This window comes from Cygnus olor (assembly GCF_009769625.2).
Source record: "Cygnus olor isolate bCygOlo1 chromosome W unlocalized genomic scaffold, bCygOlo1.pri.v2 SUPER_W7, whole genome shotgun sequence".
In the NCBI taxonomy this organism is placed as follows: Eukaryota; Metazoa; Chordata; class Aves; order Anseriformes; family Anatidae; genus Cygnus; species Cygnus olor.
Window position 1 is genome coordinate 1783064 of NW_024429078.1, and position 15265 is coordinate 1798328.

The 15265-nt window shown below is 42.6% G+C and overlaps 2 protein-coding genes across 2 annotated transcripts in view; one reads left to right on the forward strand and one right to left on the reverse strand.

Moving 5' to 3' along the window:
• The window catches only part of LOC121063021 (CUGBP Elav-like family member 4), a 1483068-nt gene that overhangs the window by 1345748 nt on the left and 122055 nt on the right, over positions 1-15265 (forward strand). The window lies entirely within an intron of this gene.
• Positions 1-15265, reverse strand: part of LOC121063013 (ubiquitin-associated protein 2-like) — a 106622-nt gene that overhangs the window by 62485 nt on the left and 28872 nt on the right. The window contains 5 exon segments of the mRNA XM_040543319.1: positions 816-893; positions 2635-2788; positions 12815-12925; positions 13852-13926; positions 14436-14513. Coding sequence (XP_040399253.1) covers positions 816-893; positions 2635-2788; positions 12815-12925; positions 13852-13926; positions 14436-14513 — 496 coding nt within the window.

The following is a 15265-nucleotide window of genomic DNA, read 5'->3' on the forward strand; positions in this document are numbered from 1 at the left end:
AGAAGAGTCCTTTTTTGAAGGTAGGAATGTTTTTCCACAACTTGGACATTACTTACTATGGTAGCCCTGCTGTGCACTTCATCAGTTTAATACCCATCTCCCAATACAATCCCAGGTTACCCATTTCCCTTCCTCTTGCTTCAAGAAAAACAAGCTTCTTTCCACTCAAACCCATGAAAATCCAAACAAACTATGCATCCCTTGATTCCGCATCAAGTCCACTGTCAACATCTTCCCCATCTCTTTTACAGGATGCACAATTCTACCTGTGACTCCACAGTGCTCTTTACACAGCTCTCCTCATCAACAACTTCATGCCAAAACTTCTCTCACCAAAAAGCCTCTACATTGGCTAATGCTCTCTGACTGGGTACTGAAAGCAGAAGACAAACCTAACAACAGGATCCACCCCAAAGAAATGGGGCAAGCACACAACAAATCCCTCCCCAAGAGCTCCACAGATGGAATCTTGTGCTCTCCTGCTACCAATGTACATCTTGAGGAGCCCAGTGCACTCCAACTTCCAGGCCACCATTATTCGATCTGGGAAAACAGCTCTCGATAGCCAGAGCACACCAGCCTACCACATGAAAAATTGCAAAAATAATTGATATAAATCACCTTTAAGTCACTCTAAGACCAAACGATGAGAAGGGCTATGGGGGATGGCAAGTACCTAAATTAAAAGTGGCTGAAATGCTTATAGAATCAAAGGATAACCAAATGCTTAAGTTTTTAAGTAAACACATGGGGGGGGGGATTCCATTTCAGGAAATGAAATCAGGGCCAGTCCCACAACAATGCCACCATCTCACCTCTCCCACGGCCACGTTTTCCACGGTCTGAAGGCCTGTCTCCTTGACTGTTGTCCACTCCATTCTCTTCATCTCTAACTGTGGAGAGAAGACAGCTTAACAGAAAATTTAGAGACTCATACATAAGACAATATAGCCATCTGCTTAAATTGAATCCTTTGAAAAGGAAAGATAAGATTTTCAGAGTGGTATGGTCAAGATATCTCAGTCACCCCTCTTCTTCGCAGGCCTAGCCACAAGCAAGTTGCTTACTTGGAATTTGACAGTTAGAAAGGAAAATGTCTATTAAGAGGGAAACATATCAGACACTTATTTTTTGAAGAAGTGCTGCGCTTTGCAGCCTACACTATTAAATTAATTATAGTCTCACTTCTCTGAATAGGGAAGAAACGAACTGCCTCATACTTCACTTTCTTGTGAATGTGTTAGTTGGCAACAGTGGAAGAATAAGGGATAACCAAGAACACCAAATCTCCTGTCTGCCAGTGTCACATCCCTACACAAGGAGAATTTAACTCTCCTCTGTATATAAATCAGAGGATGATGGTGACAGAAGGCTAGGTGTTTGAAAAGCACTACAACTTCTATTTTGTGGGAAACTGCTGAGTAGATATTCTGAAAGATGGCTGGCTCCCTGAAGAAAAAAGATGACTGTCCACTTAAAACACTGCTGAGTATTTTGTATTGCACAGTTTGTCCTAATAGCAGCAACAAAACCATTAACACATGCATAAAAAGGTGGGAAGAAAACACAAGATCTGGTAACCATCTGAAAATCTTTAGTATCAATTTAGGAAAGAAACAAGCAGCATCTGGTTCTGGCAAAAATCTTTCATTTTTGATGTTACTCTATTCCACAGAGCTTCTCAATGCTTTCAATGGCACAATATTTTAATATTGTTTAATTGTTTAAAATATTGTTTATTGTTTAAAATATTAAAATATTAAATATTTTTCCTGCTTCTAAGGGAAAAGAATTGTGTTTTTTTCATCTCTCTCCATTCTCTGCTCATTTATCAGTGCTGTTGATGGCTCTTATAGGCAATACATGTAGCTTAGACATTGCTAATAAAACTTAGAAGAAAAAGGCTATGTGAATCCAATGGCAATTTAATGTGTTTGAGGACTTGTTAGTGTTAGGTCAGAGGTTGGACTAGGTGATCCTGGAGGTCTCTTCCAACCTGGATGATACTGTGATGCTACCTACTTTGGAAAATATTAGTCCTCTTTTGCACAAGGTCCTATTGCACCTGTATAAACTGCAGCTTTTTTTTTTTTTTTTTAATAAATGTTTTAGTTCACAAAGCACTTTCTCCGTTGTAGTAACTCACCTGTGGCTGGCTTATGTCAGTAATACATGCTAGAGATTAATAATGATCCCAGTCTTTTCATTCCCCTTATGAGAAGATGAGAACATCTTCAGGTTCTCCCACTCATAAAAGGAGATGGAGTCAAAGCTAGATATTTTTTTTCATTAAAAGAAACAAAGTATATATATGCACAGCTGCAGTGAAATACCTGCTCTCAGTCTTACAAAGACTCAATTATAAAACTGAAATAAAAGAACAGTAAGCACGAGATCAACTAATCAAAAAAAGGACAGAAACTTAAATTTAGTTCTCTGAAAAATACAAGCACAGACCATCCCAAAACTAAGTCATGTAGAGAGATCAAGCATACCTGTCATGTAAACAAGTTATAACCACTTAGGCACGGAGCTATACCTCTGACGTTTTTATTCCATTAAGCATTTGCTCTCAACCAGTTTCACCTGCAAGAAAAGTGCCTGAAGCTTTTAAAAATGAACCCCTGTACGTACACTCTCGGCAACGGTTGCCTCCTCTTCCCCTTCTGTTGGAACTTCCCCGTCCACGACTCACTTCTCTGTCCCCTCGTTTTTCTCTGTTTTCTTTGTTTTCTGAACTTTCTTTTCCAAGGTTTTTCTTCTTTCCCCCTACAGTTTCCCAAGAAGTCTATTTGGATAGAATAGAATTAGATATAAAAGTCAAAAAGAAAGAGGCTTCTCTGTACACTACTGCCTCTCACCCCTCCAGGTCATTGGAAAAAACAGGTATTTGTATAATATCACATCAGTAAATACCTACCAGAAACTACACTGACACAAGTGGAAAACCAGGCTGTATTTTTTGGGAAAAGATAGGAAAGAAACAAGTTATAGAAGCTGAACTTTCTTATGAAGTGTGAGAACACCAAATATTTCCAGCTATATATTAATTATATTGATTTTACATATAGATTTTAACCAGTCCAAAGAAGCCTAAATAAGACCGCAACATAGAAAAAAACAGAGCAACATTTTCCCTTTTAACTACTTCCATAAATCTAACAAGGGACCATGCACAGAGTGTGGTATAATTGCCTAAAGCAACTAGGAAAATAAAACTAACATTCACATTTTAAAGAAAATGTACAGCATTGAAGAGGCTTTCAGGGTAGGGCGTAGCTGCATTACCTGAGCGTTCCCTAGGCTTCCAACTTTAGATGCTATCACAGTGGGGAAACCTGGTGTGCTGGCTCTAAGGAACAGTACGGAGCACAGAGTGGAGTGGAGACACCACGGCTAGGCTCTGTGACCAGGTGGGGACTCGATTGTTCTTGTGCACACCGAGACCGATAAGCCGCACTTTTTGCTACCCTGAGCCAACGACCTGTCATGTTTTGACAAATGCTGTACTCTAGTGTACTTTTGCTCATTATAATATCCTTATAATACCAAAACACACCTCCATCCCAAAAGCTACCTGCCTCCAAGGTGCGACCACCCCTCACTGAGCACGCGCTCTGAATTTCTCGGAGCCTATTACTTTAACCAGAGACGGGAAAACTTTTCACCAATCATAACTAAGATATGCTTGACTAGAGTCACTCAAGCTCCACCTAAAAGATAGAAAATAATATAAATTGGCCTAAGAGAGAGGGGATGTTAGGGGAAGATACCATCCCGAGGACCTCCTGACTCCTGGGATCAGTCGACGGGCTGAGCCTCTCTTCCCCCCCCCCCCCAATTGGGACACCTTTGGGTGAGATTTGAACACTTGGTTATCACAGAATCACAGAACTGTAGGGGTTGGAAGGGACCTCGAAAGATCATTGGGTCCAACCCCCCTGCCAAAGCAGGTTCCTTAGAGCAGGCTGCCCAGGTAGGCATCCAGATGGGCCTTGAATATCTCCAGAGAAGGAGACTCCACAACCTCCCTGGGCAGCCTGTTCCAGTGCTCCGTCACCCTCACCGTGAAGAAGTTCTTTCGCATGTTGGTGCGGAACTTCCTGTGCTCCATCTTGTGGCCATTACCCCTTGTCCTGTCCCCACAAACCACTGAAAGGAGGTTGGCCAAATCCCTCTGTCTCCCACACCTCAGGTATTTATACACATTGATGAGATCCCCTCTCAGTCTTCTTTTCTCCAGGCTGAACAGACCCAGGTCTCTCAGCCTTTCCTCATAGGGAAGATGCTCCAGGCCCCGTATCATCTTTGTGGCCCTCCGCTGGACTCTTTCCAGGAGATCCCTGTCTTTTTTGTACCGGGGAGCCCAGAACTGGACACAGTACTCCAGGTGAGGCCTGACCAGGGCAGAGTAGAGGGGGAGGATCACCTCCCTTGACCTGCTGGCCATGCTCCTTTTAATGCACACCAGGATCCCATTGGCCCTCTTGGCCACCAGGGCACACTGCTGGCTCATGGTCAACCTGTCGTCCACCAGGACCCCCAGGTCCTTCTCCTCAGAGCTCCTCTCCAGCAGGTCATCCCCCAGCCTGTACTGATACGTCCGGTTGTTCCTTCCCAGGTGCAGGACTCTACACTTGCTCTTGTTAAACCTCATTTGGTTTCTTCCTGCCCATCTCTCCAGCCGGTCCAGGTCTCGCTGAATGGCAGAACAGCCTTCTGGCGTGTCGGCCACTCCTCCCAGCTGTGTGTCATCAGCGTACTTGCTGAGGGCAGACACTATTCCCTCGTCAAGGTCGTCGATGAAGATGTTGAACAAGACCGGACCCAGCACCGACCCCTGGGGAACACCGCTAGTCACAGGTCTCCAGCCGGACTCTGCGCCACCGATCACCACCCTCTGAGCTCGGCCAGTCAGCCAGTTCTCAACCCACCTTACTGTCCACTCCTCTATCCCACACTTTCTCAGCTTTGCTAGCAGGATGTTGTGGGAGACAGTATCAAAAGCCTTGCTAAAGTCAAGGTAGATGACAACCATTGCTCACTGTTATACTGTGTGTCTCCGCAGAAACTTAGAAATCTCTATAGAGCATCGACTAGGTTGTGAACCTGCAGTACTCAGCCAATGAGGAAACGGGAGAGAAATCAGGTGTCAGGTAATATGGAATAAAAAGATATGATAAACTTTTACTGTGTGCTCCTGCTTGCAGGATGCCCGCCATTGCAATCGCGAATAAAATAGCTTCACAGAAAATCCTGTCTGAAGAAAATTATTTGAGATTTTTCTCACAATTTGGGGGCTCGTCCGGGATCTTGTCGCCTGCCGAAGAGTTCTTGCCACCACAGACAGGAAGGTGCACCCCGCTGATTTCAGCGGTCCCGTCGGGGGTGGTGGGTTGTCTCAGTATGGCCAGCAAAGGACTGAGACTGTTAATCTGAAGACAGGCTCTGCGAAGCTCTGGGGAGAAGGGAGGCCACCACAGACACACAGATTACTGCTGATAACCTGGACCAGGAAGCCATGCATGGACCTAGGTAAAGGAAACTTTACCATATATCGCCTTGGGTTGGGTTCGGGGAGACTTGTGTGGAGCGTGAATGAGATGCACTTTTAGTGCGAAGCAAGTGTAGAGTTCCAATCTGCAGTTCTGTAGTCCCACGAGGGGTGTGGCCGGAGACAGACAAAGCGAAAGATAGACGAGCAAAAAGACTCTCGGGGGTTTGGGCCCTTAGGTGTACAGTACCCCGAGCACGGTAAAGTGAGGTGCTCGGCAGTACACCCCACCTCTGTCCTAATCCTAGGTGAAGGCGTGTAGTACCCTGTGGGTGGTAAAGTCCACAGCAGCACGTCAGGAAGAGATGGGGATTAAGGGTTCCAAGAGTCATCAGGGTGGGGGTGGAGACCCCGGGATTGTGCCTAAAGATAGTCCTTTGGGGAAAATGATAAGGATTTGGAAAAAGAACCCAAAAACTAGGGAAAAAGATTTTAAAAAAATAATTTAAAAATGGTTAGATATTGTGTAATTGTCTGGCCTAAAAAGCCAATAAAAGGAACTTCAGTATTTTGGCCAAAATACGGGCCTGATGAAAATTCAGGCTTTGAATTGTAAATACGTAAACAGTAAGACTCCTTTTTCAGAGGAGGAATCAAGTTATGCTCCCTATAATCCTAATATTGCACCAGAAACAGCAACAGCTGCTCCAGGAGGGAAGACGGACTGCAATTGATGCTGTCCCTGGAGAAGGAGCGCACTCTAGGCTCTGGTAAGAATTAGAACAATGTAGAAGAGATACTGAGTTTTGCCTTCCCTGATACTAACAGTACTAACACTAACTGTGTATCCTCTTAGGTGAACTCCTCCCCTCCTAACCAGCAGAGAGGTTAGGAGCTTTAACTTAAACTTAAGGTGTTTTTTTTTTTTTTTTAAGAAACAAAGTCTTTAATTGAGGACCCTACAGAAGTAGCAGAACAGTCAAATCTGTTTCTAAGGCCTAATGTGTATTCCAGGGGGATGGGGAATGTCAATCTTGAGTATGTTATTCACTGGAGAAGAATGTTTAGGAGGGGAATGGCAGGCAAGCAAAACTACCTGTGTTGCAGCCTAAATCCTAGCAGGGACAGGCTTTGAGAAGATGTTTTAAGTGTGGCCAGGCCGGCCACTTCAAATAGGAATATCTGGAGTGGAAGAAGGAGGAGAGATGGCTGTTATAAATTCAGAACAGGGGAGTCAGGGCTTCTCAGAAAGCTAGTTCCTTGATACATGAAAAAGTGTACCTCAAGGGTTCCTCAATGGGGATCACTCTACAATCACTGTCGCAGGCAAAACAGACTTAGCATAGGAAGATTAATAAAATTTATTACCCCTTGCTGACAGGCTGGAGCAGTGAGAAACAAAGAAACAAGCTGGGGGCACCTTCCCCCATCCACTCTCTTCCACCTCTTCCCTGCCCTGAGTGGCACGGGGGGGGGGGGGGTTGGTTCAGGGATGGGGGCTGCAGTCAGCCCATGGTGCTTCGTTTCCACTGCTCCATCACGGTCGCTCTCCCGCCTGCTCTGGTGTGGGGTCCCTCTTGTGGGGTGCCGACCTTCCTGGGCTGGTCCTGTGTGGGTTTCTCCACGGGCAGCAAAAAACAGGCTCTTTGGAAGCTGCTCCAGGTGTGGGTCTGTGTCGCACGGTCTATTTGTCAGGAGTGGGTTGGTCCAGCTTGGGACCCCCTGTGGTCCACCCCCTCCCCCAATCACTTGCTCCTGCATGGGCTCCTCTCCACTGGCTTCAGCACGGAAATCTGCTCTGCCGTGGTACACCATGGGCTGCGGGGGGGGTTGCCTTCCCCACCAGGGGCCTCTCTCGGCACCTGGAGCACCTCCTCCCCCTCCTTCTGCACTGACCTTGGTGTCTCCAGGGAGGTTTCTCACTCCTCACTCTCCCAGCTGCTGTTGTGCAGCAGTTTTTTTTTCCTTTTCTTGGATGTGCTCTCAGAGGCACAAACTGCATTGCTCATGGCTCGGCTCTGGGCAGCGGTGGGCCCCTTTGGAGCCGGCTGAAACTGGCCCTTATCTAACATGGGGCAGCTGCTGGATTCTTCTCACAGGGGCTGCCACTGCAGCCCCCCTGCTACCAGAACCTTGCCATGTGAACCCAATACACTGAGGCAGCTAGGCCATTACTGGCCTGTAAAGTATCAGGGATTAAATTAACTAATGAAACCCTAAAAGTGATGGGGGTAGAAGGGCCTGGGATAACAGTGCCACTTTTGGGGGACACCAAGCTGAGACTAGGGGATAAAATGATCTCTGGGCAATTATTGTATGTACCCAAGGCAGGGACTAACTTGTTGGGAAGGGATTTGATGATGAAATTGGGCATTCAAATAGTAAATTGTTAGACTGGAATAACAGTGTTATTAATGGGGTGCTCTCAGACCCTGAGAGCAAAGATATATTTGCCTTTGAGTGGAAAGACCCTGAAATGGGGCGGAAGCAGCAACACAGATGGACAGTTTTACCTCAGGGGTTTACAGGGCCACCAATTTATTTGGGCAAGTTCTAGAAGAAATTTTGGAGCAATTCCAACCTCCAAAGGAGGTGTTACTGTTACAATATGTGGATGATCTTTTATTGTCAGGACAGGAGAAAACAGTTGTGAAGGAAGCCACTAACAAGCTATTCAACTTTCTGGGAAAACAGGGCTTGGGAGTATTGGAAAATAAATTAAAATTCGTAGAAAGAGAAGTCAAGTATTTAGGGCATCTAGTGTCTGAGGGAGAACAAAGAATAAATCCAGAGAGGATTCAGGGAACTGTTGAGCTACCCCTACCCAAAACTAAATAGAACTAAAAAGTCTTAAGAGAAAGAGGTTTTTAAGGAATGAGGAGTCACAAAGTCCAAAGGAAAACAGATACTCCCTGATGGGAGAGAAATGCTGAATAAAGTGCTAATGAGGCAAATATTAACTGTTTTACATCAAGAGGGTCATTGGGGAATTCGAGCAACGTGTGACACTGTGCTATGGAAATATGTATGTGTAGGAATATATATACTCTGGCTGAACAAGTACGCAGGAGTTGTGTAGTATGTCAAAAGGTAAATAGGAAAATTATCCGCAGTCAGCCCAAAGGGGAGCGAGAACCAGGAATTCAACGCTTCCACAATGTACAGGTAGATTTTACAGAACTCCTTACAGTAGGTAGATTTAAATACTTGTTAGTCTTGGTCGATCATTTGTCAGGGTGGGTGGAAGCTTTCCCTTCAGTATCTGCTACTGCGAACATAGTAACTAAAGTAATTCTAGAACAAATAACTCCCAGGTATGGAATTGTTGAAAACATTGACTCTGATCAAGGAAATCACTTTATGTCAGAAATATTGCAAGGGCTAATGTGGACTCTAGGAATTAAGTGGAAATTTCACACTCCTTGGCATCCTTCCTCTTCTGGAAGGGTGGAGAGGATCAGACAGTAAGGAAGCAATTGACTAAGTTCTGGAAACTCGGCTTCCCCAAACAAAGTGCTTACCTTTGGCACTTCTCCGAATTCAAACTGCACCAAGAAAAGATGTGGGAGTTTCACCATATGAAATATTATTTGGATTGCTGTACATGGACAAAGGGAATGGATTACCTCAGTTTGAGACAAAAGATGCTTTTCTTAAGAACTATATACTCGGGCTGTCATCCTCTTTGTCATCTCTCAGGACCTGTGGATCATTAGCTCAAACCCCAGTCTTGGAAGCCCTGATCCATCCATTCCGAGAAGGAGATTGTGTTTTGGTGCGAACATGGAGAGAATCGAAGCTGCAACCTGAGTGGGACAGACTGTTCCAAGTGCTCCTGACTACTGAGATGACAGGAAGAACGGCTGAGAAAGGGTGGACTCATTCCTGGGTAAAAGCATCAGTTAACCCTGATACCTGAGAGATTGCAATTAACAAAGACTTTAAATGTTAAAACTATCTATTGTAAACCTTTAACTTCTCCTTAGAAGAATTCTTAATGAATTAATGAGTAAAAAGGGATTGAATTACACAGAATTGGAGTGTTTCCAGGGAACACTCCCTGGAAGTGGGAGATGGGGGGGTATTTAATCCCCACCAGAAGAATCCTTATTAGTTTGTGTACGAACACTGTACAAGGTACAAACCGTACAAGGTACAAACAGATCTCAGCTTTAATATAAAAATTCAAACCCAAAATAAATTCAGGGATAATATGAGCTCCATATGAATATCTGTAGGAGTTGAAAACAAAATGACTAAAACACTTGCTAAGTATAGCACAGCAACTCATTATGCAATTGCATGGTTAGTCTATTGAGCCATAGTTGCAAAGCAAAGAAGAAAGGTATTGTTTGTAAACCATTAAGATGGGAGATGCTTTTAATATCTCCACCTCTAGGAGCTTATAGCCTGGATAAGGTATTCAAGCAGGAAAACTGCATATACAGATAAGGTGCCGTCAACTGTGAAGCACTAGATAAAGCCCATGGCTTCACAACAGGCAACTATATGAAAAAAAGGTTGACTATCAGTAATTTGGGTTCTGTGATCTCTTCTCAATTCACACAACAGCAGCTCAGAAACCCTCTCAAGGTAGGCAGTGACCAGCTAATCCCATCTGCCTAGAATTAAAAAACCTAACATTACCGAACAAGCAGGTAGGAAAGCAGTTTGCAAGTAAAAACTCAGTGTTTTAGTGTCTTGTTTGAGAGATTAAGTACTAAAAGAATGGTTACTCATTTTTTGTAGTGGTATAGGTTAGAAAGAAGCTGAAGTCACTTTTCAATTTCATATCTGGTATTAAAGACTACACTGCCATAAGACAACTTAGGTAAAGCACAGATGGTGCTGATTAGAAGTACAAAACTACTTGTTTGAGCAATGCTATGTTACTTGTTTAACTGAAAACTTGGTCTCCTCCAGTAACTATCACATGGCTTCACATGCCACAGCCTGTGTAACTGCATTGCACACTAAGACCCTCCAAGAGTTTCAGAGATACTTTAAAGGAGAATAAATAACTGCACTGACAACTTAAGAACCAAATCTAGATGGTTCAGAATACACTACATTGCTAATGGGTATGGTGCCAAGCGATCTTCAATTGTTTTAAGAAATCTCCAAAAACGGATGATTCTGCAAATCTTAAATAAAAGACTGTAGTAAAGCTTTATACAACCTAAGTATCAGTAAAAAGAACTATGAAAGCATCAGATCCATGCTTTATCATAAGTAAGATTTTCAGACAACCACAAGGATTTCAGGATTTGTCAAGTTATTACTATTCATACAGGGAAAAAATCAATATAATTTGGAAGAACACTGAGAAGCTGGGTATAGCACTATCTCTGGGCATGGGTATGCATCATAGACCAAAGCTGCCTGCCTTTTTAAACTACAATTTCAGCTGAGGATGCCAAATTACAGTTGTGGACTTGACCCTTGAAAATATGTACCTTCTTGCTGCCCTGATCTTGGGGTGCAGGGAGAAAAGGAATCTGAAGTGTTCCCCCTTTAATCTACCTTCCAAAGTTTTAGAAACTAAAATATGGTTGGGCATAAAATGGCTCTTACTCCTGTAGCAAGCTAAACAAACACAAGTCTTAGGCAAAGAAGCATGCCCTTCTCTACTCTCCTCCAAAGCCAGACCGTCACAACAGTTGCAATTGAAAAATCTTCATAAAGAGCGTACAAAGCCTTAAGGATCACAGCCTTAAAAAAAAAAAGCTGGCAGAGTACTAAAGTAATTATAAATAGACTCCATAGCTATCACTCCCTGCTCTTCTAATTCCTCAAATTGGATAGATACATATTCTTCCAAATGAGGTAAAAAAAATAATATGTAGTGCATCAAAGCCAAGTGAAGCTAGAAACAGATTCAGGAATCTGCATTCAGAACAAGTATTACCTCTGCTTCCAACTTTATACCAGATACATGGTAAAGATCTTTTGAAGGAAAATGGCCTCACAACAAACCCTTCAAGTTGGAGGTCCACACTTCCATAAGCAATATATGCCTTCACACACTGATATAGACCCTTCTAATTAATATTTTCCTCCTCCCTTGTTCAGCCCTTCATGTTCTCTGTATTTGAGTTGCATTTTCTATAGTGAGAACAATGGGTTCAGAGGGACTTGCCAACATAACAGAACATGGATGTGTTGCCTCTTATTGACAGATGAGTTCAGAAAGTTTCTTCCATGTCACGATCACTTATAACAGTCTGCTAAGGTAAGAAAGCATTTGACATTCTTCTTCAACCAGAAAACTATTTTGAACTAGAAAACGACAAATACAAGTACAAGACAACACAAAAATGGATAGCACATTACCAAGATACATTTAATCAAGGTGAGATGCTCTCTTCTACCAACTTACCCACACACTCAGCATTACACGCTTTTATGCTTTAGATGATCTCAACTCTTACAAATAAAAATGGAATAAAAATAAAGTCCCCTTGGTTAGAATGATATGTGGCCTAGATTTGGGGCATGGGGGGTTCGTTTCCTCATTAACACTAAGCAACAGAACACATCCTGATAAATCACAGGAAGTACTACTGAACATTTGACAGTAAAGTCAGCAAGTCCATGTTTCTTTCTCAATTTATGAGAGAGAGAATCTAGTTGACTGTCCCAGATAAGCTGTTAGAAGTCCCTCCAGCAAAAACTTCAACCACAATTTCCTGAAAACTCTTGGGATAAAAAACATGCTATGCAACCCTAACATTGTTCCTATATACACAGTTCAGTTTTCTCTTTCAGTTTCTCTGTAAAGTAAGGCTAACGAGCAACAGTGAAAAAAGCAACTACTTTCTGTATTCTCTTCTTCCACTATTAGTTTTCGATGCATCTTTCAGATATGGAACACTCCTCCAACCTCAATACTTGCAATGCATACCTACAAAAGTTATGTGACTTCAGGTATCCGCCTCCCTTTTTAGGTTTACAAAGATTTCCCTTTGTGACAAACACAGTATCACCTCAGGTCTCATGATTGTGGCGCTACAGAGTAACTACAAACAGGTCAGCAGAACACAGGACAGTGCCCCACTGAGCTCTGCTGCAGAGAAAACAGTAGCATATATATAAAAGATGGAGAACTCTACAGGAGACCAGCAGAACACCCACAACATTTTCAAGTTTCAGCCTTTACGCGCAAGACAGAGAAGCTGCCCTGGTCCCCATTTCCTCCAGAGGAATTTCAGTGGGGACATGGAAAATCAATTTCTTAAATATGACTTTCCCAATCATTTTCTCAAAGTAAATAGCTACAACAAGAAATAAGAGCGGTTTAATAGAGAGGTAAAACCTTACCGTGTCTGAACTTCCTTCCAGCAATATGTTGATAGCTCTGTTCACGTCCCCATTACAGTCGTGTAATGCCACTATGCACTCATCCGGGTTTTTCCCCGTCACTTCCATAAGCTGGCAATAAAAGTCACACATTAAAATATCCAAAGTATCATCATAAAGTAAGAGTTAATACCACCACAGATTCTAAGCGAGTATGCAGCTACTGTGTCAGAGCAATCTAAAATCCTAAATAAAGGTATCTACATTTCACAGATCTGCTTAGGGTTCAGGTAAGAGGCAGGATGAAACACAAGTTTAAATAGTAATCAAGAAAGCACCCTCTTGCACTTTTTTCCTTTATGCTTGCAAGCAAATGCTGTCACCCCATAGATACCTGTGTATGAGGGTAAAGACACCAGAAATCAGGACAGCTCCATTATCTCCCCCCTTTATCTCACTGTGTGAGTACAGCCATAGACTGTGGTGGAAAACAAATCCGCCTGGAAAAACATCCAGACTGAGAAAAAGTTAACTTCTCCAGTCAGCTCAGCTCCTTCAATCCGTTGTAGCATAAGACCACACAAACAGGCTATGTGATGACTGCTTAAGGAGAGCGTACTGAGCTATGCTTTATGGGCCTGCAGTACACAACCTGAGGAGTGAGGAATGGATATAAACAGCCTGTCATGGGGTATAAAGTACCTCCACACAGAAAAAAACACAAGCTAGAAATATATATGCACATGTGAAATACTGTACATTTCCTAAGCAGAATTTAACTCTTATCATTCTTCCAATCAGCAGAGCTACAGGCATTATTGATCAAGGTCCCTTTACTTCAGGACATACAGGACTTCACTTCCAGTACTGCAACAAAACAAGTTTATAAACAAGAACAAAAAGCAGTTAACAGTGACTGAGAGGTTTTACAAAGGGAAGCAAATTGAGAAATCTGCCCCTCTGCTGCATCAACGCGTTCACAGTAACTCTTCTCTCCGAGTGCGTTCCTACATTCTACATGAGTTGTGACACGCTCACTAAGATAAAAACACCAATACCCTGAGCAGACCAGGTAGCTGAATCCTCAGTACTGCTTGAATTAACGATCTCAGCTCTAACAGCAGAATTGAAGCCTGAATATATATATCCAAAGCTCAGCATGGTAGAGGAAACGGTGTGAGATTTTGTTTTCACAGTGTAATTCTACCATTTTCATATACGGATTCGGGAGGTCAGATTAAAAAAAAAAACAACTACACAACACACCATTTCAATTCACCTTTAAGCTTTGATTAGATTTTTACTTTTCCTGAAAAACTTTTCCTGATTCTAAAGATCATTAGGACCATACTAGAGATACAGAGTCTGCAAGAGACATCAGCACAGATGAATTTTGGCTGAACGGCTCATCTACAAAGGATAATGCACCAGTGTGACTACACAGCCAGAGCTATATTACCACACAACGTCTTATAAACAGAATTTTAACAGTGCAATAAGAGCACCTTTTCCTAGTTAAACTTATATAATTCCAAAAAATATTTCATCCAAATCAGAAACAGCCACTCTAACTCCAAAATGTAAGCCAGCCTAGAGACACCTTAGTGCAGGGCATAAGAAGTTTGTGCCATAAGAAACATACTTGTTTCACTTTATCTTCAAAATCTGCATCGTTCTTATCATAGATCATCTGAGCAAGGCGAATCTGTTCTGCTGTTGCCTGAAAAAAATGCAAACATCCAATAAAGTTCACAGAAAGTAACAATATCCTTTTAAAAAAGTATCACCTAGTATCACTATCTTCTCCACCGTTTCTCAAAGAGAAACGACACAACAAGCACAGAGGTGCTACAGGGAAGGGATTAACACTTGTTCTTCTACACCCATTTTACATTAAAAAGAAGTTTACTGGAACAGAAACAATTTCAACACTTGGTTTTGATGCTTAACCACAGTTACAGGCCATTACATAGATAACTATGCAATAAAGTTAAATTTACTATGGAAACCTATGTTTTGATATTTTACTCCTACTTTTATTTAGCAACTACCACTTCAAAGTTAGAGTTTTTATCATAAAAAACAGTAACAGTATTTTTCTAAATTAACCCCATCTGCAATGATGCCCACTCACATCACCTTCCATAACTCTCCCAAGAACATGACCATAGATTTACGAGCACCTAAAAGACGACAGGATTGCACCTCAAGACTCTGCCTGTGAACAGCTACACTAATACTTATCTCTGAAAATTAGTAAAGGATCTTGCTATTTATGATATATTTGTGTAGTGGGTTTACGTGGCAAGGTTTTTGTAGCAGGGGGCCATAGGGGTGGCTTCTGTGAGAAGAATCTAGAAGCTGCCCCATGTTAGGTAAGGGCCCCGCTGCTGACCAGAGCTGAGCCAATAAGTGCTGTTGTTTGCGCCTCTGAGAGCATGTTTAAGAATGGGAAAATTAAAAAAAAAAATT